The 19,143-nt window shown below is 51.0% G+C and overlaps 1 protein-coding gene across 1 annotated transcript; it reads right to left on the bottom strand.

Annotated features, from left to right (window-relative positions):
• Positions 1 to 502: 502 nt before the first annotated feature.
• Positions 503 to 17,715, bottom strand: PIGR (polymeric immunoglobulin receptor). Its single transcript, XM_067729158.1, has 11 exons — positions 17,642 to 17,715; positions 10,257 to 10,352; positions 9,183 to 9,527; positions 7,792 to 8,442; positions 6,264 to 6,596; positions 5,376 to 5,699; positions 4,295 to 4,469; positions 3,784 to 3,902; positions 3,016 to 3,147; positions 2,834 to 2,892; positions 503 to 1,800 (listed from the first exon to the last, which is right to left on the bottom strand). Exons 2-11 carry the CDS (start codon positions 10,297 to 10,299, stop codon positions 1,705 to 1,707), a joined length of 2,277 nt encoding a protein of 758 aa, XP_067585259.1. The 5' UTR covers positions 10,300 to 10,352; positions 17,642 to 17,715; the 3' UTR covers positions 503 to 1,704.
• Between the last annotated feature and the right edge of the window lie 1,428 nt (positions 17,716 to 19,143).

Here is a 19,143-nt window from a genome sequence, read left to right as displayed (position 1 = left end):
TACCTAATCACTGTCCCCCAAGAGGCTTTGGGTCAACTATTCTAAAACCGAACTCATCATCTAATTAGCCTCTAGTCTATGGAAGGAGTCTATTCATTTGGTTACTTGAGTTTTGATTACTAGCCTCTTGATCTTGGAGGATACCCCAGGGAGGTATGAGATTTAAGGTCAGGTGTTCCATGGATTCTGTACCAAGATTTTTTTTAATGCCTAAGAGGAGCACTGGTTATATCTGCTTTCAGTTTATTCCATCATAGTCTTTCATTACAGAGCTTTGGCATCTTGACCACTGGTGTAGACCCCAAAGTGTTCTCTTATTGAAGAGAATCTTGGTCCCACTTGCAAGCTGTCCCCTAGCCTCCCTCAGCCCAGCACTGGAGGTGGGGGAACTCTGGTTTAGATACATGTCCTGGGGTGTCTAAAAGTGGGACTACAGCAAACTGCTCTGAAAGGGTTGCCTGGGAAACAAGTGGTATGGGGGACAAATGCAGTCTGAGCCTCCTTGGTGGCAATCACTGTCTTTAATTATTAATTAATTCACATTTTTGATTTGTTAGCAAGTCCCAGCTTGTAGGTGCTAGTTGAAGTGCAGAGCTTAGAGGGAAAAAGACCTTAAAACCTTAGCTCTTTGGAGATCAGCCCCTCCCTGGCACCATCAAACCCCCTCTTTTCTCCCCTTTCACTCAGAACTCTTCAAATACAGGGGTTATGAATGTTTGACCATTCACTTACACGATTAGGTCTCTGTGAGTGACCGAAAGGGAAAGGGGTGTCTTCCCTGAGGTGGGGCTTGCGAAAGTCGCTATTTACATTTTTCTCCTCCTCTTCCTCCTTCCTGTAGAATTCTATCTCCATCAGGAGAGCAGAGGCTCTCGTATGGAGACAGGAGATGCAAAATCTAGCTTTGACACTAGTGTATCTCATTTTTTGCCCTTGGACAAAATTCTTCACCTCTTAGGACCTCAATTTTGTCACCTGGAAAATGGTAAGAATGTGTTTTTGATTCCTTGTATGTATGCCCATGTTACATAATCCCCAAGGCCTCAGGACTCCAGACCTTTTATGGTTTCTCCCAATATAGGCAGAGGTGAGAATACCTGATGAGGATTTTAGTGTGTGTAAATACACAGAGATGCTGTGGCTTCCAGGGATTCAGTGATGTTTTTAGAAAGGTTGCTAGCCGGGTTTGTGGCCTACGTGTCCCGGTGTCTAGCAGAGCACATGGAATCTAGTGAATATCCAAATGCGTATTTTTAATGAGGGAAAGAAGAAGAGAAGATGGAAGGGAGTGGGGGATTGGGAGACTCGGGGATGGAGTGGAAGGGAGAATCCCACTGACATCCCAAAACAAGGGTGCAGAGAAGCCCTGAATGGCTTTCTGAAATTGTCTTTCCACCCACTGTGGTCCCTTTTCTTTCTGAGAGGTCCCCTTAGATCTTAATTCTCCTTCCACACCTTAGTTCTTTCATTAGGAATAAACTGTAGGTGGGAATGCCTCACGTCACCTCACCCCCAACAGGAACAAGTAAGCCAGGCTTGGATGCCACCGAGAAGGGACCAACATACCCTCTGAGGACAGGTAGGAAAAGCCTAGGTGGGGTGTGAGTGCAGGGATTGGAGGCCCGGAGCTGAGGGCCCTGAGGATCAACGTGATTCAGAACGTGATTGCCACGTGCAGAGGGATGGGTGCAACCAGGGCTCTGTCTAGGCTTCTCTGGGGCCGTTCTGGGTGGCAGCGGCCATGTTGTTGGTCTGGAGCAGGTAGGTGGTGAAGGCCATGTCGGCTTCCTCCTTGGATGACTAGGGGGCAACAGGAGAGGGGTCAGTGTTTGGGGTGTTGGCTCAGAGAGTGGGGGTCGGAGGGGGGGGATGCACTAAGTATCCTAAATTCATAATCTTGGCCTAAACAACCCAAGACTGTGTTCACCCACTGTTCTCATTCCAGCCACCATGCTCACCAAGAGGGACTAATTTTGAGAAATGGAAAGTTGCAGCTTCTAAAAATATCTCCCTCTGTCTCACTACCTCCTTCCAACACATGGAGTGGAACCATCTCTGTTGCCTGGGCCCGTCCCCGGAAGCCCTGCCCCCGGTCACGGCCAAGGTGGCCTAGGTTGGCGTCAGCTACAAGGTTTACATTTTTCTTTCTCTACCAGTTCAGAGACACAACACCAGGCTGGAGGGGAAGGCTGTCTCCAGGACTGACTCATTCCCCTAATTGTTCCCAGTGCTGGGATCTCTGCTGCCGCCAGGGAAAGTAGATATGATAACAAGCGTTAGTGCCTTGGGATCAGGGAAGTACGAGGAGAGGGTAACATGTGACCCAAAGGCAGGCAGGATTTCAAGTAACATGGCACTTGGTTGGGGTGGGAAGGGGCCTCTAGTGACTAACAGTACCTCCCACGAGCAAATGTCTTCCGGGCCCAGGGAAAATGCTGGTCCCCGCAAACCCTCAAGCAAGGGTGGTGACCTGAGTCTATGGGTCCCATGGCCAGCGTTTGACATTTGACCTGCCCACCCTGTGGCTGAATCTTTAATGCATTTGCCTTCCTCATCCCCTGCCAACCACTCCCCCTGCCCCCTCCCCCCCACTGCCGTCTCCCTCCCTCCTGCCAGTTTACAGCCTATAAACGCAGCTTACCTCCTGCCTGGGCCTCAGCCAGGTCAACACCACAACCAGAAAGATGCACTTTCCAAATACTGTTTACACCCCCTTCCCTACTCTGGCACCAGCCCCACTCTGAGGTGGTTTTTCCTGATGTCTAACTGCAGTCCCTCATGCTGCATTTCCTCGTCACCCACATGAGGCCTCCTTCTCCCTCCTTGCTCTCACCCTTTTCGCCTTCTTGGGTTCTTCCTTCTCCACGGCATCCTCGGTAGTGTTGGCGAACTCTGTGTGAAGAGCAGGGGTGGGTGGGTCAGCCCTCCCCGGCCTCCTATTCCCGTCCCAGATGCGGAGTCAGGGCTAATTCTTGTTCCCCAGGGACTGGGCATTCCCTTGAGTGAGGGATGTACCGTCTTTTCCTCCGAGAGTTGTCTCCTGAGTGTCTGGAGAGGCTCCCATGTTGTCATGGGCTCCAAAATCCCTGGAGTTCTCAAAGTCTGACATGCTAATGTCCGTCCTGTAGCTTCTGATTGAAATCCGGTCTGTCAGGGGGCAAAGAGGAGTTGGTGTAGAGATGGGGACCGGGGCGTCCCCGAGGGAGCCCCACAGGAGAGCTGAAGGGGGGCAAGTTCTTTGCTGCTCGTCTCTGACTAGGACCCAAGGCAGATTAGAAGTGACCCGAGTCTCCTCCCCAGTCCCTTTTCACAGACAATCTAGACTCAACAGTCGCTGACCTCTCTTCATCACTCTGCAAACTTGCAATGCCCAGGACCTTGTTTTGTCCTCAGAGATGTTTATTCTTATCCCTGTCTTGAGCCGTGAGGAAACCAGAGGTATGAAACTGGGACACCCCGAGTCACACAGCTGACTGGTCCTCACACCAGGCTGGAAGCCCAGGTTTCCCAGCACCCTGCCCTCCTCTCCCCAGCAGCTATGCCTCTGAACTTAGACCCGCAGCAATTGAAGATGGACTTCCAGCAGAGATGACGGCATTTGGACCACAGCACTTACTGTAAGTTTTGAGCATGTATGGGTTTATTATTCCCCACCTCACTTTCCTGGACCCTTCCTTTGAGCTGATAAAAGGGAACAAATCATGGCAACTCCCCTCAGCGCCTCTGAGCCAGGACTGAGGCTCAGTGTTGGAGGTGGGGGGCAGGGAGCACCCCGGGACTCACCGACATTCTTCCTGTGTCGGGCTCTGACCACTGCAATCGCTACGGCCCCTGCAGCCAGCACCAGGGCCAGGGGCACCAGGGTTAACAGCGCTTTGGAGCTCCCACCTTGTCCTGCAGAGCTGGAGGGAGCATTAATTTAGTTAGTCCCTGCAAGGGACACTGGGGATCCCAGGAGGTGCTGGCCGGTTGTCTCCAGCCAGTTCTTCCTTCCTGGTTAATCCACTGTGTCCTCCTGATACAGCCGCCCGAGCTCTGTTCTTCTAAGAAGCCCTCCTAGACAGGACAAAGCTGAGGACCGGGCCTTGCCTGCATCCCCGGACTGGGAAATTGAACTGAATGGTGAACACTGCACTGGTCGCGGGAGAAGGGCAGAGAGCACAGACCGAGGCAGTGAGGGCTGCCTCCGCTGTCAAGAAGTGGACAGGCTCTCCTCCTTGGGCCTGGTGGACCAACCTCAGGTCCTCGGTCTCCAGAATGTTCTCCGGGTGGGAATCCCCAAATCCCTCCTCACCTGCCGGGATCTGCAGGTGCTCCGCTCCCACCAGCTGGACCTCCAACATCCTTCACTGCTCTTTCCTCTGCAAAAAGGCTGGGACCCTGAATGACTTTGTTCTCAGTCTCCCTGGCCCTCGGCTCTATCGCCTCCTCACCAGGAGCAGCATTCACTCGACTGGTATCCTGGGACCCTGGAGAGAGCAGAGGGGGCTGGATTATGGTTCTTTCTGTCCTTGAGTTTAGGGAGTCTGAGGAGTGGGACTTCATTAGGAACCCCAGGGTCAGGGTGAGATTTCAAGACTGTTAGGATAGGGTCTCGAAGGACACTAGAAACAGGACTGGTGGTCTTCAGTAGCTTGTCACAGATGACCTCGGTCTCATTCATAGCAAATTCACTTCCATTTGCAGGGTTCCGTGTCATTAGATCCAGGTATGCATAAGGGCTGACCCATCATTTGTGGACAGGGAGATTTTTCACAGCTTTGAAACCCTGCCCAGGGCCTCTTGACTACAGGGCTGGGCGCCATAGTGCTGCCCCCTGGTGATAGCTTGGGTAGGGCTCCCTCAGTGAGCCTGACCAACTGGATGCTGACATAATCGGATTTCTGGAGGGACTAAAAATACCTTCATTAGGGATAAAACATTTCATGTGATATTTTAAAAAGGGGCTTGAAATGCAAACTTATTAGAAGATATTGCCCCGATTTTCTTTATCAGACCTTGTACATGAAGGTTACCTGGCCCTCTTTTGAGCAGACTTTGGCAGAGTATGACGCATATAACAGTGACTTTGACATTTCTACATATAGAAGAAGATCTCTCTGTATAGAAAGGGCTTCAAAGTGGCCTGAAGGAGCAACTATGGGACTTGTCTTGAAACTGAGGTTAAATGGCAAATCCACTATTTTTAATTAGTTTGTATATTTATTGGGATGCCCTTTCTGGAAGGCTAAATTAGACCAGGTGGGGGCATAATCTCCCCCCCTCCCCACCCCCGCCTCTTATAGCCAACCCTAGGGGCCACCCCTGATGGAGATGCTCTTAGGCAGCTTTCTGTGGGGTCCCAGGGTACGTGGGCATGGCCCTCGGAGACTCACCCTTCACCCTCTTCTCCACCGCCACATAGACAGCCACTGTCTCTCCGTATTTGTGGCCCTCCTTCACTCCGCACCAGTACCAGCCTTCGTCCTCGCTGGTGACGGAGGTCAGGCTCAGGGACACGACCTGGCTCTTCTGGTCGCAGTTCACAAAGGCCTGGCTGGGGCCTTCGTCCTGGCTGGGCAGGGTCCTGCAGCCTTTGTTGCTCCACTTACACCAGTACTTCTCATAGGAGTAGAATTTGCAGGGGAAGTGGCAGGAGATCTTGAGGGTCTCTCCCAGCGAAGCCTTGACATTCTTGGGTACCTTGAGGCTTGGTTCTCCTGGAGCAGGGAGGGAGAAATAGGCACAGAAGTCGGCGCTGGTGATGCTGCAGAAAAGTGACGGGGGGACTAGGGGGGTGCTTTGTCCACAGCCTATTTCCTCTTTGGACAGCATGGTAAATAAACACACTATACTGAACACAAAAGCACTTGTAATTATGTGTCTATAATAGATTATTGGTGACCACCGTGAGTCACTCTAGTCTATCACAGACCATAGACCTTGCTAATGACTTCAATTTGCTTTCCTCGTTGTTATCTGCTCTCCTAGACTCAAGACAGCCATACTCTACTCAGCTGACGCCGTATATACTGTAAAAGAAGCCGATACTCTTGATCGCTGGAGGTGTGGTAGTTTGAAGAGTGTGGGGCAGGAAAGGGTTTGTTACAGGTGTGAACGGGACGGGGATGGGTGCTTGATACAGGTATGAGCAGGTGGGCTCTCTCCATCAGCATGGAGGTGGGGGAAGGTGGGAGGCAGAGTGGTTGAGGGGTGTTGCTGCTGCTGACTGGAGGGGTACCTGGGGCTGCCTGCCTTCCCTCTTGCCCCAGTGCAGCAATTACCTTCCACAACCTTGAGCTCCACCGTGGACATCCAGCGAGTATCGCCGCTTGTCACACACCAGTAGAAGCCGGCGTCCTGGGTGGTGAGCTGGTTGAGGATGACGGTGTAGGTGCCATTGCCTGGCTCCTCGTACAGTGCGAGCCTGCCCTTGTACTGCTCCTTGACCAGCCCCTTGCTCTGTACCAGCTGCGGGCAATGGCCACCCTGAGTGTCTTCCCAGCGACACCAGTACTTCAGGCTGTCTGTGTCCTTCGGGTTGTAGGCACAGGACACGGCCACGGAGCCTCCCACCACTCCTTTCACCACAGGCTGACTTGGGGGAATCATGGTCTCTAGAAGCACAGACAGGGATGGGAAGGAAGAAGAAATGTAGTCTGGGCAGCCTCTTCCCCGTGGGCTCAGCCAGGGTGGAGAGTGACATTTAGACCAATCACCTCACCCTCCTGAGAAAGTGAAAAAGATTTTCCTAATGTCACAGAGCCCAGCACTGGAGCCTTCACCCAGCCTCCAGGAGACTTCCCCACTGGTCTGGCGACCTTGATTCCTTCCCCACCTTATTCTGAGCAGAGAATGGAAGGGGTGTAAAGAGAGACTATTAGCCTTTCTCCTTAGGCTTCTTACAAAATCTCCCCCTAGGTAAGTTTTTGTCTGTTTATTAGCTTGTCCCACAAAATGGCCAGATGTTTTTTCTCCAAATTAAGAAAATGTATTAGAACAGTATGATTTAAAATATACACTATGTAGCACAGATAAGTTTAATTGTTGAGCACCCCGACTGAGGGCCATGTCCAAGAGAAGAAGCATGGCTTCTCTCCAAGAAGCTAAAGTTGAGGTTCCATGAGAACCCCAGATGACTGAAGATGCTGAGGGATGTGGTGAGGACCGAGCTAGATGGAGAAATGATGTACAGGGAATGTGAGCCCCTTACAGGAAAGTCACAAGGGCAGTGACCATGAACTTCAAGTACTGGTTCACTGTGTCTCATGAGGGTAACTCTGTGTGGAGTGCTCCAGGGTGAGAAGAAGCAGAGATTTAACCTGCTGAATAACAAATAACCCTAAGAGATGTTGGAGGGGAGATTTTAGAAGCTGGGGCATTGCCTTCCTGGGAAAGCTTTGCGACCAACGTAAGTCAAGACTTCTTCCATCTGAGTGTGAAGGATGAGATGCCATAGTGCTCGAGGGTCAGGTAGCCTCCGTGTTATGTCCTCACCATGGCTCCCTGAAACCCAGGCAATCTACAGGTCGGGTCTCAAATCAGGAGCTTCACTCCCCTCATTCCTATTGATCAGGGACGGCCATCAAAGGCCTTTGATAACAGAGAAGAAGAGTTAGGAGATCACACAAGGCAAAGGCTATGTCGTATAGCTCTCGTGTACAGCTGCCCACAGAACATCTGATCCAGGGCTCGTCAGTGAGCAGCTATTGTCAGCTGACTGACGGAGATTAAATAGACTCACAGGGAGCGAGTGAGGCTCTCCCCTGCCAGACGGCCCACCTCTTCCCTCTCCCCACTCTCAGGTCTCACCTTCATTGACGAAGAGTTGCCAGGCCTGGGTGGGCCAGCCTTCCTGAGGCTCACCATCAGGGTTGGCTCCGCACAGGTAGAGCCCCGCATCCTCTTTCCTCAGGCTGGTGACAAGCACTCTGAAGCCGTCATCCTTGATAGTGAACAGGATCCTGCCCTCAAAGTCCTGAGCCTTCTTCCCCAGCGTGTTGAAGATCACACTGCAAGCTTCCGCATTTTTTACCTGGCACAGAAATTGGGCCACATTTGCCTTCTCGGGGCCCAGGGCACAGTCAAAGGTCACTGAGCCCCTCAGGTCTCCATAAATCAGCTCACGCTTGGGCTTCAGCACTTGGAGGTCAGCATTGCTCTTGTCGGCGTTGGCATCATCCCCAGCCTGGCAGACGTACATCCCAGCATCGTTGAGCTGGATGTGGTTGATGTCAACGCTGAACGCTAATTCGTTGGTACCCTGAATATTGAGATGTACTCTGTTGCTGTAGCTGGGGCTCACATACCCAGTAGAGTCGGTGACTAGCACGCAGCTCTGGCCTGTCTTCTTGCACATAGATTTCTTCTTCTCAGAATTCACAGCACTGAAAGGGCAGTTGATGGTCACTTTTCTGCCCAGTTCTGCTGTGTAGACGTGGACACCATTTATCTGCCCAGGAGCTGCAGAATGAGGGGTGGGGGGTAAGTTGTGATTTTGCTTTCTTGCAACATAGGACTACTCAATGTTCCCCTTGAGGGCTGGGTGTGCCTGTCACCTAGAGTGCCCTCTTTTCCAGAGGGACACTGTCGGAATATCTACCAAGGCCCAACTTTACTGCTGCCTCCTCTATGAAGGCTTCCCAAGCTGGCACTCATCTCTCCCTCCTCTATTCTGTCTTGATACTTACACCTGTATCACTTATTACATCCAGTCTTGTGGACTTTGGGCAAGAACTGATCATTTTATTTACGCTGAGAGTTTTGATGGACTAATGGATCTCAGGTTAGAAAATATATTTTAAAAGAAGCCTTCTGGTGACCCAAGGTCTTGATCTGAAGGGTGCTCTAATAGCAAGAATTTAAGGAACCCTATGAATCTCTCCCTGCTCATGGGCCTCTTGTCCCTCCTGCAACAAATCTAATGAGAGAAGCTGTCCTCCTCATGCTCTTCTAAGTTAGAGCCTTAGTAAAACCTGAAATGTTTCAGGCCCTGAAGACCTAGAAAAGTGCCCCCGCACCCCACCACCAAGTAGGTCCCGTCTGTCTCGTTTCCATGTTCTATTATGCAAAGTCCTTTCCTCCAGATGGACCCATAGCCTTCCCCATGCCCTCTCAGGAGATCCTTCCTCAGGCCTTCCTGTTGCTCTTGGGATGATTCCCTCTCACTTTTCCCCAGAAGTCTAAGGCACCTGGATCCTTACCTTGACTGACTTCCAGGCTCACATCAAAGGACAGGCCTCGGCTGCTAATGCCCAGACCACACTTGTAGAGCCCCGAGTCATTCCGAGTGAGATGGCCGATGTTCATCACAAATGTGCCGCTCTCTGGGAAGTTGGTGAGGTTGGCTCTGCCCTCATAGTCCTTGGAGACGTAGCCCTCTGAGGAGATGAGGGTAGTGCAGCGGCCCCTGGCTCCCTGCCGGCACCAGTACTTACGGGTATGCCGGTTGACGGAGGTGGCCGGGTAGTAGCACTTGATAGACACTGAGCTGCCTTCCACACTGCTCACCTCCTGAGGACCGAATATGGGACTCTTCATGGAGACCACTGTGGGGACAGAGACAGAGACTTTCCGAGGCTGCAGGAGGGTAAAGCCCGCTGAGAGGATCCAGACAGCCCACGCCGAGGACATGAACGTTTCCTCCCAAGACATGTGCCTTCTGTGGATTAATTACCATGTGCTACAGCTAGGCAATTGCTAAATTACCAAACTATTGAACAATTCTTAAATTTTAATCGTAATTCATTAATGATAACCATTCTAAGGAAAACGGAATCACAAACTTATTTAGTGATATCCCTTGTGTGTGTGTATATATATATATTTTTTTAAACCACCCTCATGGGGTGCTACGTTATTTCCTTTGTTATCTGTTATTTCCTTATATTTCTGAAAATGCTTTACAGATTACTTTCTTTTTTTTTTTCCAGATAAAAATATTAAGAGCCACAAGGATAAGTCATTTCCCCAAAACCCCCAAACAAAGCAACTCATAGTGATGCTTCGTTCAAGGTCAAGGTCTTATTTTCTTTATTCCCAGTGAAGATCCTTCACCAGACCCCTGACCTTCAAATGTGGGAGCGCCATTTCTGTTCCCCATCCCCAGCGCTGGCTCACCAATCCATTTTCAGATGTGGCCTCTCTGCATCGTCTGTGCGGTTACTCCTCAAGGGAGTCCAGGCTTTGCAAAGGACATCCTTGGGGACGGGCCTGATTTCAGAGCCCCCAGGGAACTGGGTCTGGGATGGGGGTGGGCTGGGACCTGGCCGACGCACCTGGGAAGACAGCCAGCAGGCAGGCGAAGAAGAGGCGCGACATCACTGGAGGATCTCGTGGGGCTGTGCCACACAGGCCGCCTTCTTGAGTGGTTGCTGAAAGACAATAGCATGAGGTGATGGAGTGCCTTTGTCTTCCAAGACTAGCTGACCGAGTTCCTGCAACACCTGTTTGATTTTGTATCTCCAGTAACCGACATAAAACCTGTGGAAGAATGAATGGCTCCGCCTTTCCCATTACAGTTCAAAGTCCCATTATCCACAATGCTTCTTTGTTCCTTAATAGGTATAAGTAGATTTTCATCTTCTCAACTAAGCTGCAAAGTTCCTTTGGGGTAGGGACACGCACATGGGTCATTTCCTCTCTATCCCTGTCCGGGGGTCACGGTCCTGGGCAAGATCCGTTACAGCTCAGGAACAGCTCACCGGATAATTGGTTACTACCAAGAAATGGCTCCATCCCTCTGTTCCAGCCGCCCTCCCTACACCCCTGGGAGGTGGAGGGGGGCTGGCATATTTTATGGCGTGTCATATGAGTAAGTAGAGATGCCTAGAGGCAGCCTAGCAAGGATTAAAGTGATGATGATGGTCATAACCACCATGAATGGTCTTTGTCCCATGTTCCAGGCACTGTGTTAAATAATGTACCTGTATTATCTCATTTAAACTTGATATCGCCCCAAGGAGGTGGGTATTCTATTTTTGTTGTTGTTGTTGTTGCTGAGGAGATGGGCACTCTTATCCACACTTTACACAGGAGGAAATGAAAGCTTAAAGGTTAAGTGCTTTCCTCGCGTTCACACGAGGATTAAGTGTGGGGATACGTAGGGTGGGAGTGGAGGAGGTGGGCAAGACCTGAATCCTGCTTTGTCTGACCCCCAGGATCTAAGCCCTGAGCCTCTCTTACTGCACTGTATTGCACCTCAAATAGAGTGGGATGCTTATCCCTCATGCTTATTCCTGTTACTTGTAGAGCCCCCTTTGCTTATCAAAGCATTGCCATTTACACTATTTCACTGGAGCTCTATAAGTTCCCTTTAAATCAAGATCTTGAGATGCTGAGTGATCTGCCCACGATTTCCCAGATGCTCAGTTATAGGGTTGGGGTTCAAAATGTGGGTGTGATGGCCTCTGTTATCCTGGTTGCTGAGGTGGGTCCGACGAAGATGGAGAATCCAAAGTAAGGCCACTCAGAGGGTGCAGCACGTGTGGACCTTGTAACATCTGTGGACATAGCCCAGGGCTGGGGAGGGTGGAGGGCCCCAGGGCCCAGCCTGACCACAGCTGTCCTCTGGACCCAGACTGCAGCCTAAAGGAGGAGAGAGGCGAAGAGGGGAGTCCCCACTTTCCCACGGACTGTGACAGGATTTCAACTTTGGAATGGACTTGATGAAGAAAGTGTGAAAGGAGAAAACTGTGTTCACAAGTGCTGGGCAGTAACCAGCACCCGTAAAGATAAGGAAGCTCTAAGCAGCGGCGAGCGTGGAGACGCATCTCCCAGGCTCCCTTACTGCCTTGGCCCTGTTCCTACTTTCAGAGACGCCCTTCGCTAGCTTGAGCCAAAGGAAATAGAGCTGTTTATCTCGGTTATTTCTTTTCCGTGAGGGAATTTCCCAGCAAGGCACCTTTTTATTTCCTTGTGGAGATAAAGGTATTCTGTTTCTCCGGTTCTTCAGAAGAGTAGGAGGAGCGGGTGGGGGCAGATATGGGTGTCGGATGGCAGCTTGAGGCTCTCTTGATTCTGGTTAACTGCCCTGGACTTTTCATACCAGGCCAATGATTAACTTCTGGGGTGGGGCCTTAGCCAAATGCCAACGTCCCTCACAGCCTGGATGTGCTCAGGCAACGCTGGCTGCAGGACCACCTGAGTGGGCACCGTGGTGGCCATGGGATTGACTCCCAGGTGGGGGCAGGGGTCAGAGGCCTGGGAAGTCTCTCTCCTCTGGAGCACTTGGGATGGACTCGCTGCAGAGTCCCAAGGACTCTACCACCCGCCATTTGCGCTGGCCTTGGATGCAGTGGCCACTGGGCGGACACAAAGCCACGTGCTTTGAGGAGCCCAAGCCAGTAGCAGCTCTCTGGTTCTGGTCGCTGTTCTCACCTGACATCAGCAAGCTTCCTAATATTTCTGTGAGACTGGGGTCGGTCTTCCCATAGGCTGAGCTGGGGGATGCAACCCCTCCTCTGGATTGGTAAAAGCAATTTGCCTTGGGTTACATAGAGTCAGATGCCAGATTTTCCAAAGCGGGGGTCCCGACTGCCAGCCCAGGCTTCTCTCATCTGTGACATGCTTGGATGGCTGTGAAGGTCCACATCGGGGGAGGATGCGCACACGTACCCATTACCCTTTGCATAACCTCACACCAGGGATGAGATCACCAGGCATGCGCAGGGGGAGGGCAAATCTGGTAGAAGTTGACCTTGGTGAGGAAACACACAGTCCAGTCCCCAGGGGTACTGGACTCTTCCCGTGTCCCCATGCTCTCAAGAGCAGGAAATCTTTGCTCAAAGCTAAACTTGAAACACAATTTCTCTGTTCGCAGCTGAAAGGACCCTGGGCTTTGCGAATCATTTGAAATCCCTTCCTCTCAAAACCAGACTTTCTCCCAAACCTGGGAGATTCAGGTCTCAGGGAGGCCCCAGTTCCATGGTAGCCGGGGCTGGAGTCAAAGGATTTGCTTTAGGAAGGAAAGAAAGAGCATAACATCTAGTATGCACCAGATGCTTTGCCACCTTCTTTTCTTATATGACTTCATCCATCATCTCACCCAGCCAAGGGATAAATAATATCTTCATGTGCAGATGGGAAATCTAAGGGTTAAGAGATTCTTGGCCCCAAGACTCCACAGCAGAGTGGGGTCGAATCGCTACCCTATTATCACTACTTGGATGCTCAGAGGGACCCGTTCTTTTGGGATCTACATGGGCTAGTATCGCATGCGTGAAGGCACATTTTCTGGCTCTTAAAAAGGAGCCATGGGCTTCCCTGGTGGCGCAGTGGTTGAGAGTCTGCCTGCCGATGCAGGGGACACGGGTTCGTGCCCCGGTCCGGGAAGATCCCACATGCCGCGGAGCGGCTGGGCCCGTGAGCCATGGCCGCTGTGCCTGCGTGTCCGGAGCCTGTGCTCCACAACGGGAGAGGCCACAACAGTGAGAGGCCCGCGTACCGCCAAGAAAAAAAAAAAAAAGGAGCCGTATTTTCACTAGTCAGGCTGGGATATTCTAAATCATTCTCATTTTACCAAGTTACCGACCCTGATATATTCATAACGTATGTCTACACCATTGTGGGTTGGGGCAGGGTGTTAGCCCTGCTGAATAATAGAGTCTATCTCCTCGTAGAATTAATCTAGCTATAGCTCCCCTGAAGTTAGAGTGGTTGGTCTTCAGCTCTCATGGCTTGGAGTCAAATCTCTGTCCATCTAATCTTAGGGTTTTCTCCTTTTTCAGAGGGAGGAGGCTCTCCTGGACCAGGTCCTGGCTTGGCTGCTGGCAAGCACAGGCCCTCAGCAACTCTGGGTTCTTCACCTGTTTGGCACACAGCAGAGGGTCAGCTGAAGTTCTCACAGCCTCCGGGGCTTTACAGGGAACAGAAGCAGGCACTATGGGGACTTGAAGCCAAGTGGGCAGTTTCTGACTTCCTGTGAGTGTGAACTTGGGGGAACAGGAAGCTTGGGGCTCAGAGGAGCAGCGAGTGGCTGGTCTGGCTGGGGAAGGAGCTTTCCTTGGCCTGGACTGAATGGCCAGGAGAGGCACTGACTGGGTCCATGTGGGACTATCACTCTCCTCTCCCATGGGTGCAGAGGCCGAGCACAGACTAGAGTGAGCCTGGAAACCACAGCATCGCTAGGGGAGGGAGGGCAGTCTGTGTAGTCTGGAAGGGCCTCAGACTTGTAGTGGCAGGCAGGAGCATAGGAGAGGTTATGAAGTTTATGTAAGCCCTGGATTGTAGGAGAGTCTCCAAGGAAAGGCAGTGTTGGGGAAAAGGAATCGGAACTCCAGTGGGCAGGGAGATGGAGAGAGAGCAGCCACAGGGTCCAAAAGATATATGAGCTAGAAAGACCCAAGACTTTCTGGTTCCATTCCTGTCAAAAGTCGGAATGCAAGACTTCAGCAGAAATTAAGCATTTGGGATACAAGCTCCATGAAGCTCTGGGAATAAGACTTGTGGATTTTCAGATGGCCTTTCCACAAAGACTGAGAACCCCTGTTATTGACTCCATCCCATTCTACCCTGATGTGTAAGTGTTTACCTCACTACTCTACCAGATGGCAAGCTCCTGGAAGTTGAGTCAACTGAAATCAATCTCTCCACCTCCAGAAGGCCTTGCTCTCCAGAGAGTGCCTGGCGAAGACCAGCTGCTCAGCAAAGACTGATTAGATTGGGAATGGTTACAATCTCATTCCCTCTCTGAGAAGGGCAAAGTTAGGGCTGATTTCTCTCACTTTGCCCAATAGCTTCTTGGTTCTGGGCACTCAAGGGAAAGTAGCATGAAGAGGAGCATGGAGGATGGAAGAGAACCCAGAGGTCCAGAGTCCTGCTCTGTCACAGGCTACCAGAAGAGCTCTACCACTTGGGCAAAATATGCTGGCTCAACTTGCCCATCTGTAAAATGGGCATCATGGTCCCTGACTCTTCTAGTTGAAGGGCTACTGTGGGATGGGGGACTATGGAGTGGAATAACAGGTTAATATATATGGAAGCACTCTGAAGAGTGTAAAGTGCTCTTCCACCGTAAGAGGTTGCAATTACTCCTTAGCACAGAAGGGTGAGGGTCTGTGCACTTAACTTTTACGGTTGCTGTGCACTTGGAGAATAGCACAGAACACGGACTCCTCAGCCTGGCTCTCGTCTCTCTTATTTGGGGCTTGTGTGATTGGGGGCAGGCTATTTAAACTCATTGAGCCCCAAGTCCTCATCTGTAAACTGGAGACAATTGTACCTAGTAGAGTGAGTCGCTGTAAGGATTAAATGAAGCAACATATGTAAAGTTCTAAACAGGGCGCTGGGCTTAAAAAAAAAATAGTTCCTTGCCCATATCCTCTCTAAAATCAACACAGTCTTCTCTTTTTCCTGTCTTAGAGTGAGAGAACAGAAGTCTATTTGCTGAGCGTCCTTTGAAGACTGGGGGGAGCTGCTCAGATTAGACCAGCATGGCCTGAAAGAGAACTAGGTTAGAAGTGAGGGATCATAATTATAGCTAGCACGTACTGAGTCATTTTCAAGTGCTTTACATGTGTTAACTCACTTAATCTTCACAACCACCCTAGAAGGTAGGATAAAATGGGCAAATGCATTTCACAGATGAGACAGTTGTGGCCCAGAGAAGTAAGACATTTGTCCAAAGTTATACAGTAGGTAAGTGCCAGGGATGGGATTCAAATACAGGCATTCTGGGTCAAGAGTACAAGATTTTAGTCACTGTGCTGTACTGCAGAGGGTCTTAGAGTTGAGAGGAAGCAGTCAGGAGGGGAGGGAGCAGGAAATCCAATCTCAGAGGAGAAGTTAGTCCAGTTCTCGCCTCTCTGCTTTTCACAGGAAAGGTAGTTCCTGTGAAGAGACTCTATTTGAACCCGGAGGTAGGTGCCAACAGAGAAATTTCTTCCTGAAAAAATAATACTGACTGCTATTTATTTAGCACTTACCACGTGTACAGCATGCTACATTCGTTTCCTAAAACCAGACACGTTGCCTTCAAAGCTTCTTTCTACTCCATCACACTGTGTCAATGCCAGGGACTTTGGTCTCCCAGCTTCAGCCCACCCAAAGAGGGGCAAGACGTAGATGAGGGGATCTCTGCTGAGCACATGCCTGAATAATGTTATTGTTTATAAAGCTGGGTATTGTGTTTTTTAGGTGATGTCAGAATGTCCCCATGACCATATCAAAATGACTGCCCCAAAATGTTGTCATTTGTACTTGCCGGGTGAACTTACACCACTCACATTAACTCACAGTCTTAGTTTCTTCAACTGTAAAATGGGATTGTGATACCTACCCTGCCTACCTCCCAGGTTTGTTTCAGGTGGGAAGGGAATGAAGCTGTGAAAGCCAAGGGTAAGTGTGTTTACTACTTGGAAGCTGCTGCTATCACACTATTTGTAAAATAAAGCCACAGCGTCTAGAGGTGCTAAGAGACAGGCTAAGAGACAGCTAGCTGCTCTCCTGGCTCCTGGTTCATTGCTCTTTCCGCTACATCACCACACCCAAGGCCAGGGAGAGAGATGGATGGAGAGTTTCAGAGCTGGCTCTGGGCAGACCAGAGACTTGCCTTCTTCCCTAACCCATGAATTGGCATATCTCGTCTCCAGGTGTTCAGGGACCTGTAATTCCCCTAGTGAAGGGGGAGAGTGATGGCGAAGGCTGTGGTGCAAAACAGCGCCAGCAGCTTAGGTGGCCTGGGGCAGTTGCAAAAAGGGAAGTGGGGGTGGTGAGAGACGGAGCTTGCGCAGCATCTGTGCTTGTGCCGGAGGGTCCCCTGGCTGGCCTGGGGATGCTGTCGGGCTGGGCCAGGGGAAAGCCTATGTCTGAGGCCTCCGGGCTGCAGAGCCAGGTCATCAGGACTGGGGAATGCTGCCTATGCCTGGGAGGGGTATCTGCCCGCCTCACTCACTTTCCTAGGAAGGACCTCATTTTTCCCACTTTAGCAGGTGCAGGATGTTACAGTGATACACACTACACCTCAAAGTGGCAGGAATCTGCGAGAGCAAAGCTGGATTGAAATTGGAAAGGATCTCAGAGGCTCTTCGAAGCCGGGAATAAGGGGCTGCCTGTGCCCTCACCAGAAAGGTGGAGGTGGAAAGCTTCAAGGACTAGAAGAGTACCTGCCTCGCGCCAAGCACTGCATATGCCTTATTCTATCCAGGTCTTTCTGCTGCTCAATAGTCCTGGAATAACTGAACCGAACTGAAAAACACCAAACAACTGTTATTTCGCTCTAGAGTTTTCAAAGCAATTCCACACGTTTTCTCATTTGAATCTCACATCCACCCTAAGTGATTGGCCTTATTTGTATCCCCATTTTACACATTAGGAAACCGAGACTGAGAGAGCGATTAGGTGACTTACCTAAGGTCACAGTTAAGTTATAAAGGAGTTAGTAGGGAACTCGGAGACCAAACTTAGAGCAGAACCACATGTGCTGACCCAAGACATCCCTTCTTCCCACCTGCTGAGCTTCCACCCATGCGTCCTTACTCAGCTTTCCGAGATGCGCCTGCCTACTCCCCCGCAACAGGCTCGAGCACACAAGCAGCGACCACGCTCTCCTCACCCCACTCTCTGTAAGCTGGGAGTCATGCACGCAGAGAGCACTGCCTGAGACACCATCCCGGGCCCTTCCCAGATGGCATCCCTTCGGGGATCCCAGGGCAGCCACACTTACTGTTAACCACTTCCTTCTATCCTGTCAGCTTCTTGGGCACAGCCTGCTGACCAGTCCGCAACCCTTGCCTTTCTAGAAGCCTCTGGCAGGACACTGGATGCTGCTGCCAAAACTGAAACCGTGTGTGGCGCTTGACCCACACCTGGGCTCTTAAAGGGACACTCTCCCATGGGCATGGCGGCTGGCCAGTGGCACGTGACTCCCCCAGATCCCTTGCTTTCCTTTCCTTTTGGCGTTCCTGGCTGGCACCACTTGCTTCTCCTTGACCTTGGGAGACTCTGTTCCTTGGGAATATCCTACATCTTTACAGCTGCAGGATGTGAGATAGGGTATCAAGCATGAAGAGCCCGTTCTGTTGCTTTCTAGCTGCAAGATTCTAGGCAAGTCACCTTCATATTTCTTTTCAGCTGGAAAATAGGGAGAGTAATACCAAACCTACAGGTTGAGGATATAACCAGATATTAGATGTGAAACACCTAGCCCAGGGCACGGCGTGGAATCGATATGCATCGGAAGGGGTATAGGTGGCAGGAATAGCCTCACATCCTTGGACTCATATCTCCACTCACCTGGCAACATGTCCCCCACTCCCTGGGCTATTCAGCCTGGATTAAGTCCACTTGTTACGCATCTCCTGCAGAGCCGCTTTTGCCAGCTCCAGAGCTCCCAGGACCCTGGGGACCGTGCTCTTCCCTCCTCACTCACTAGAGGAATTGGAGATTCTGGCTGCCTCTGAGCTCCCCCGCGGATGGCAGACCTCGGAGTCCTGTTGGAACCTGGGCTTGGCGCCTCGGCAAAGAGGGCGCTGACAGGCAGAGCTGGGGTAGAAACCTCCTTCCCTGACTCAGTTAGTCCTTGGTGCTCTCCCTGACCTGACCCAGTTAGGACTCCCAGGAGTTCCCCAAACGACCTGAGTCACACAAGTGAACCCCACTCCCCAACACACATGTGCGTCCTCCACCCCTCACCATGCTCCCCCAACAGAATCCTGCCCCATCATACCTGCGCAGGTCTGGCCCAGGCTCTCCCTACAGCATCCTACGGACTGAATCCCAAAAAGGGGAAGGAGGAAAGGGGAAATAGAGTCCCGGAAAAACACAAGGCAGTCAGAGCCCAGGTCTTATTTTAGCTAACCACTCAGTCACAGCAGGCTATCAACTCGCGATCACAGGTTTGGATGGCAAGAAAAGAAACCAGGTTCTCTACTGTGGAGCTTAATTTTAGACCCTAAACCCACAATCTGACTGATGTAAGAAAAAAGTTACCTAGTCACTTCTGGGCAAAGTCGGTCCAATTCAACGATATCTCAGTCACTTGACTCCCGATTGAAAACTCAGTCTCATTCTGGATTTTCTTTCCTTTTTGTCTCCCCTCTCTCCTCTGGTGATGATGTGAACCCTGGGGAAGTGGGCCTGGGTGAGGGGATGGCTTGTGCCAGTGTAACTGTCGAGGCAGTGGGAAGGAGGGCCCCATCACACTGGCCTTGCTCTGTCATGGTTCTA

The sequence above is a fragment of the Pseudorca crassidens genome, chromosome 2, assembly GCF_039906515.1.
Source record: "Pseudorca crassidens isolate mPseCra1 chromosome 2, mPseCra1.hap1, whole genome shotgun sequence".
In the NCBI taxonomy this organism is placed as follows: Eukaryota; Metazoa; Chordata; class Mammalia; order Artiodactyla; family Delphinidae; genus Pseudorca; species Pseudorca crassidens.
The sequence above is the reverse complement of the archived record's forward strand: the minus strand, read 5'-3'. Positions and strand labels throughout refer to the sequence as shown.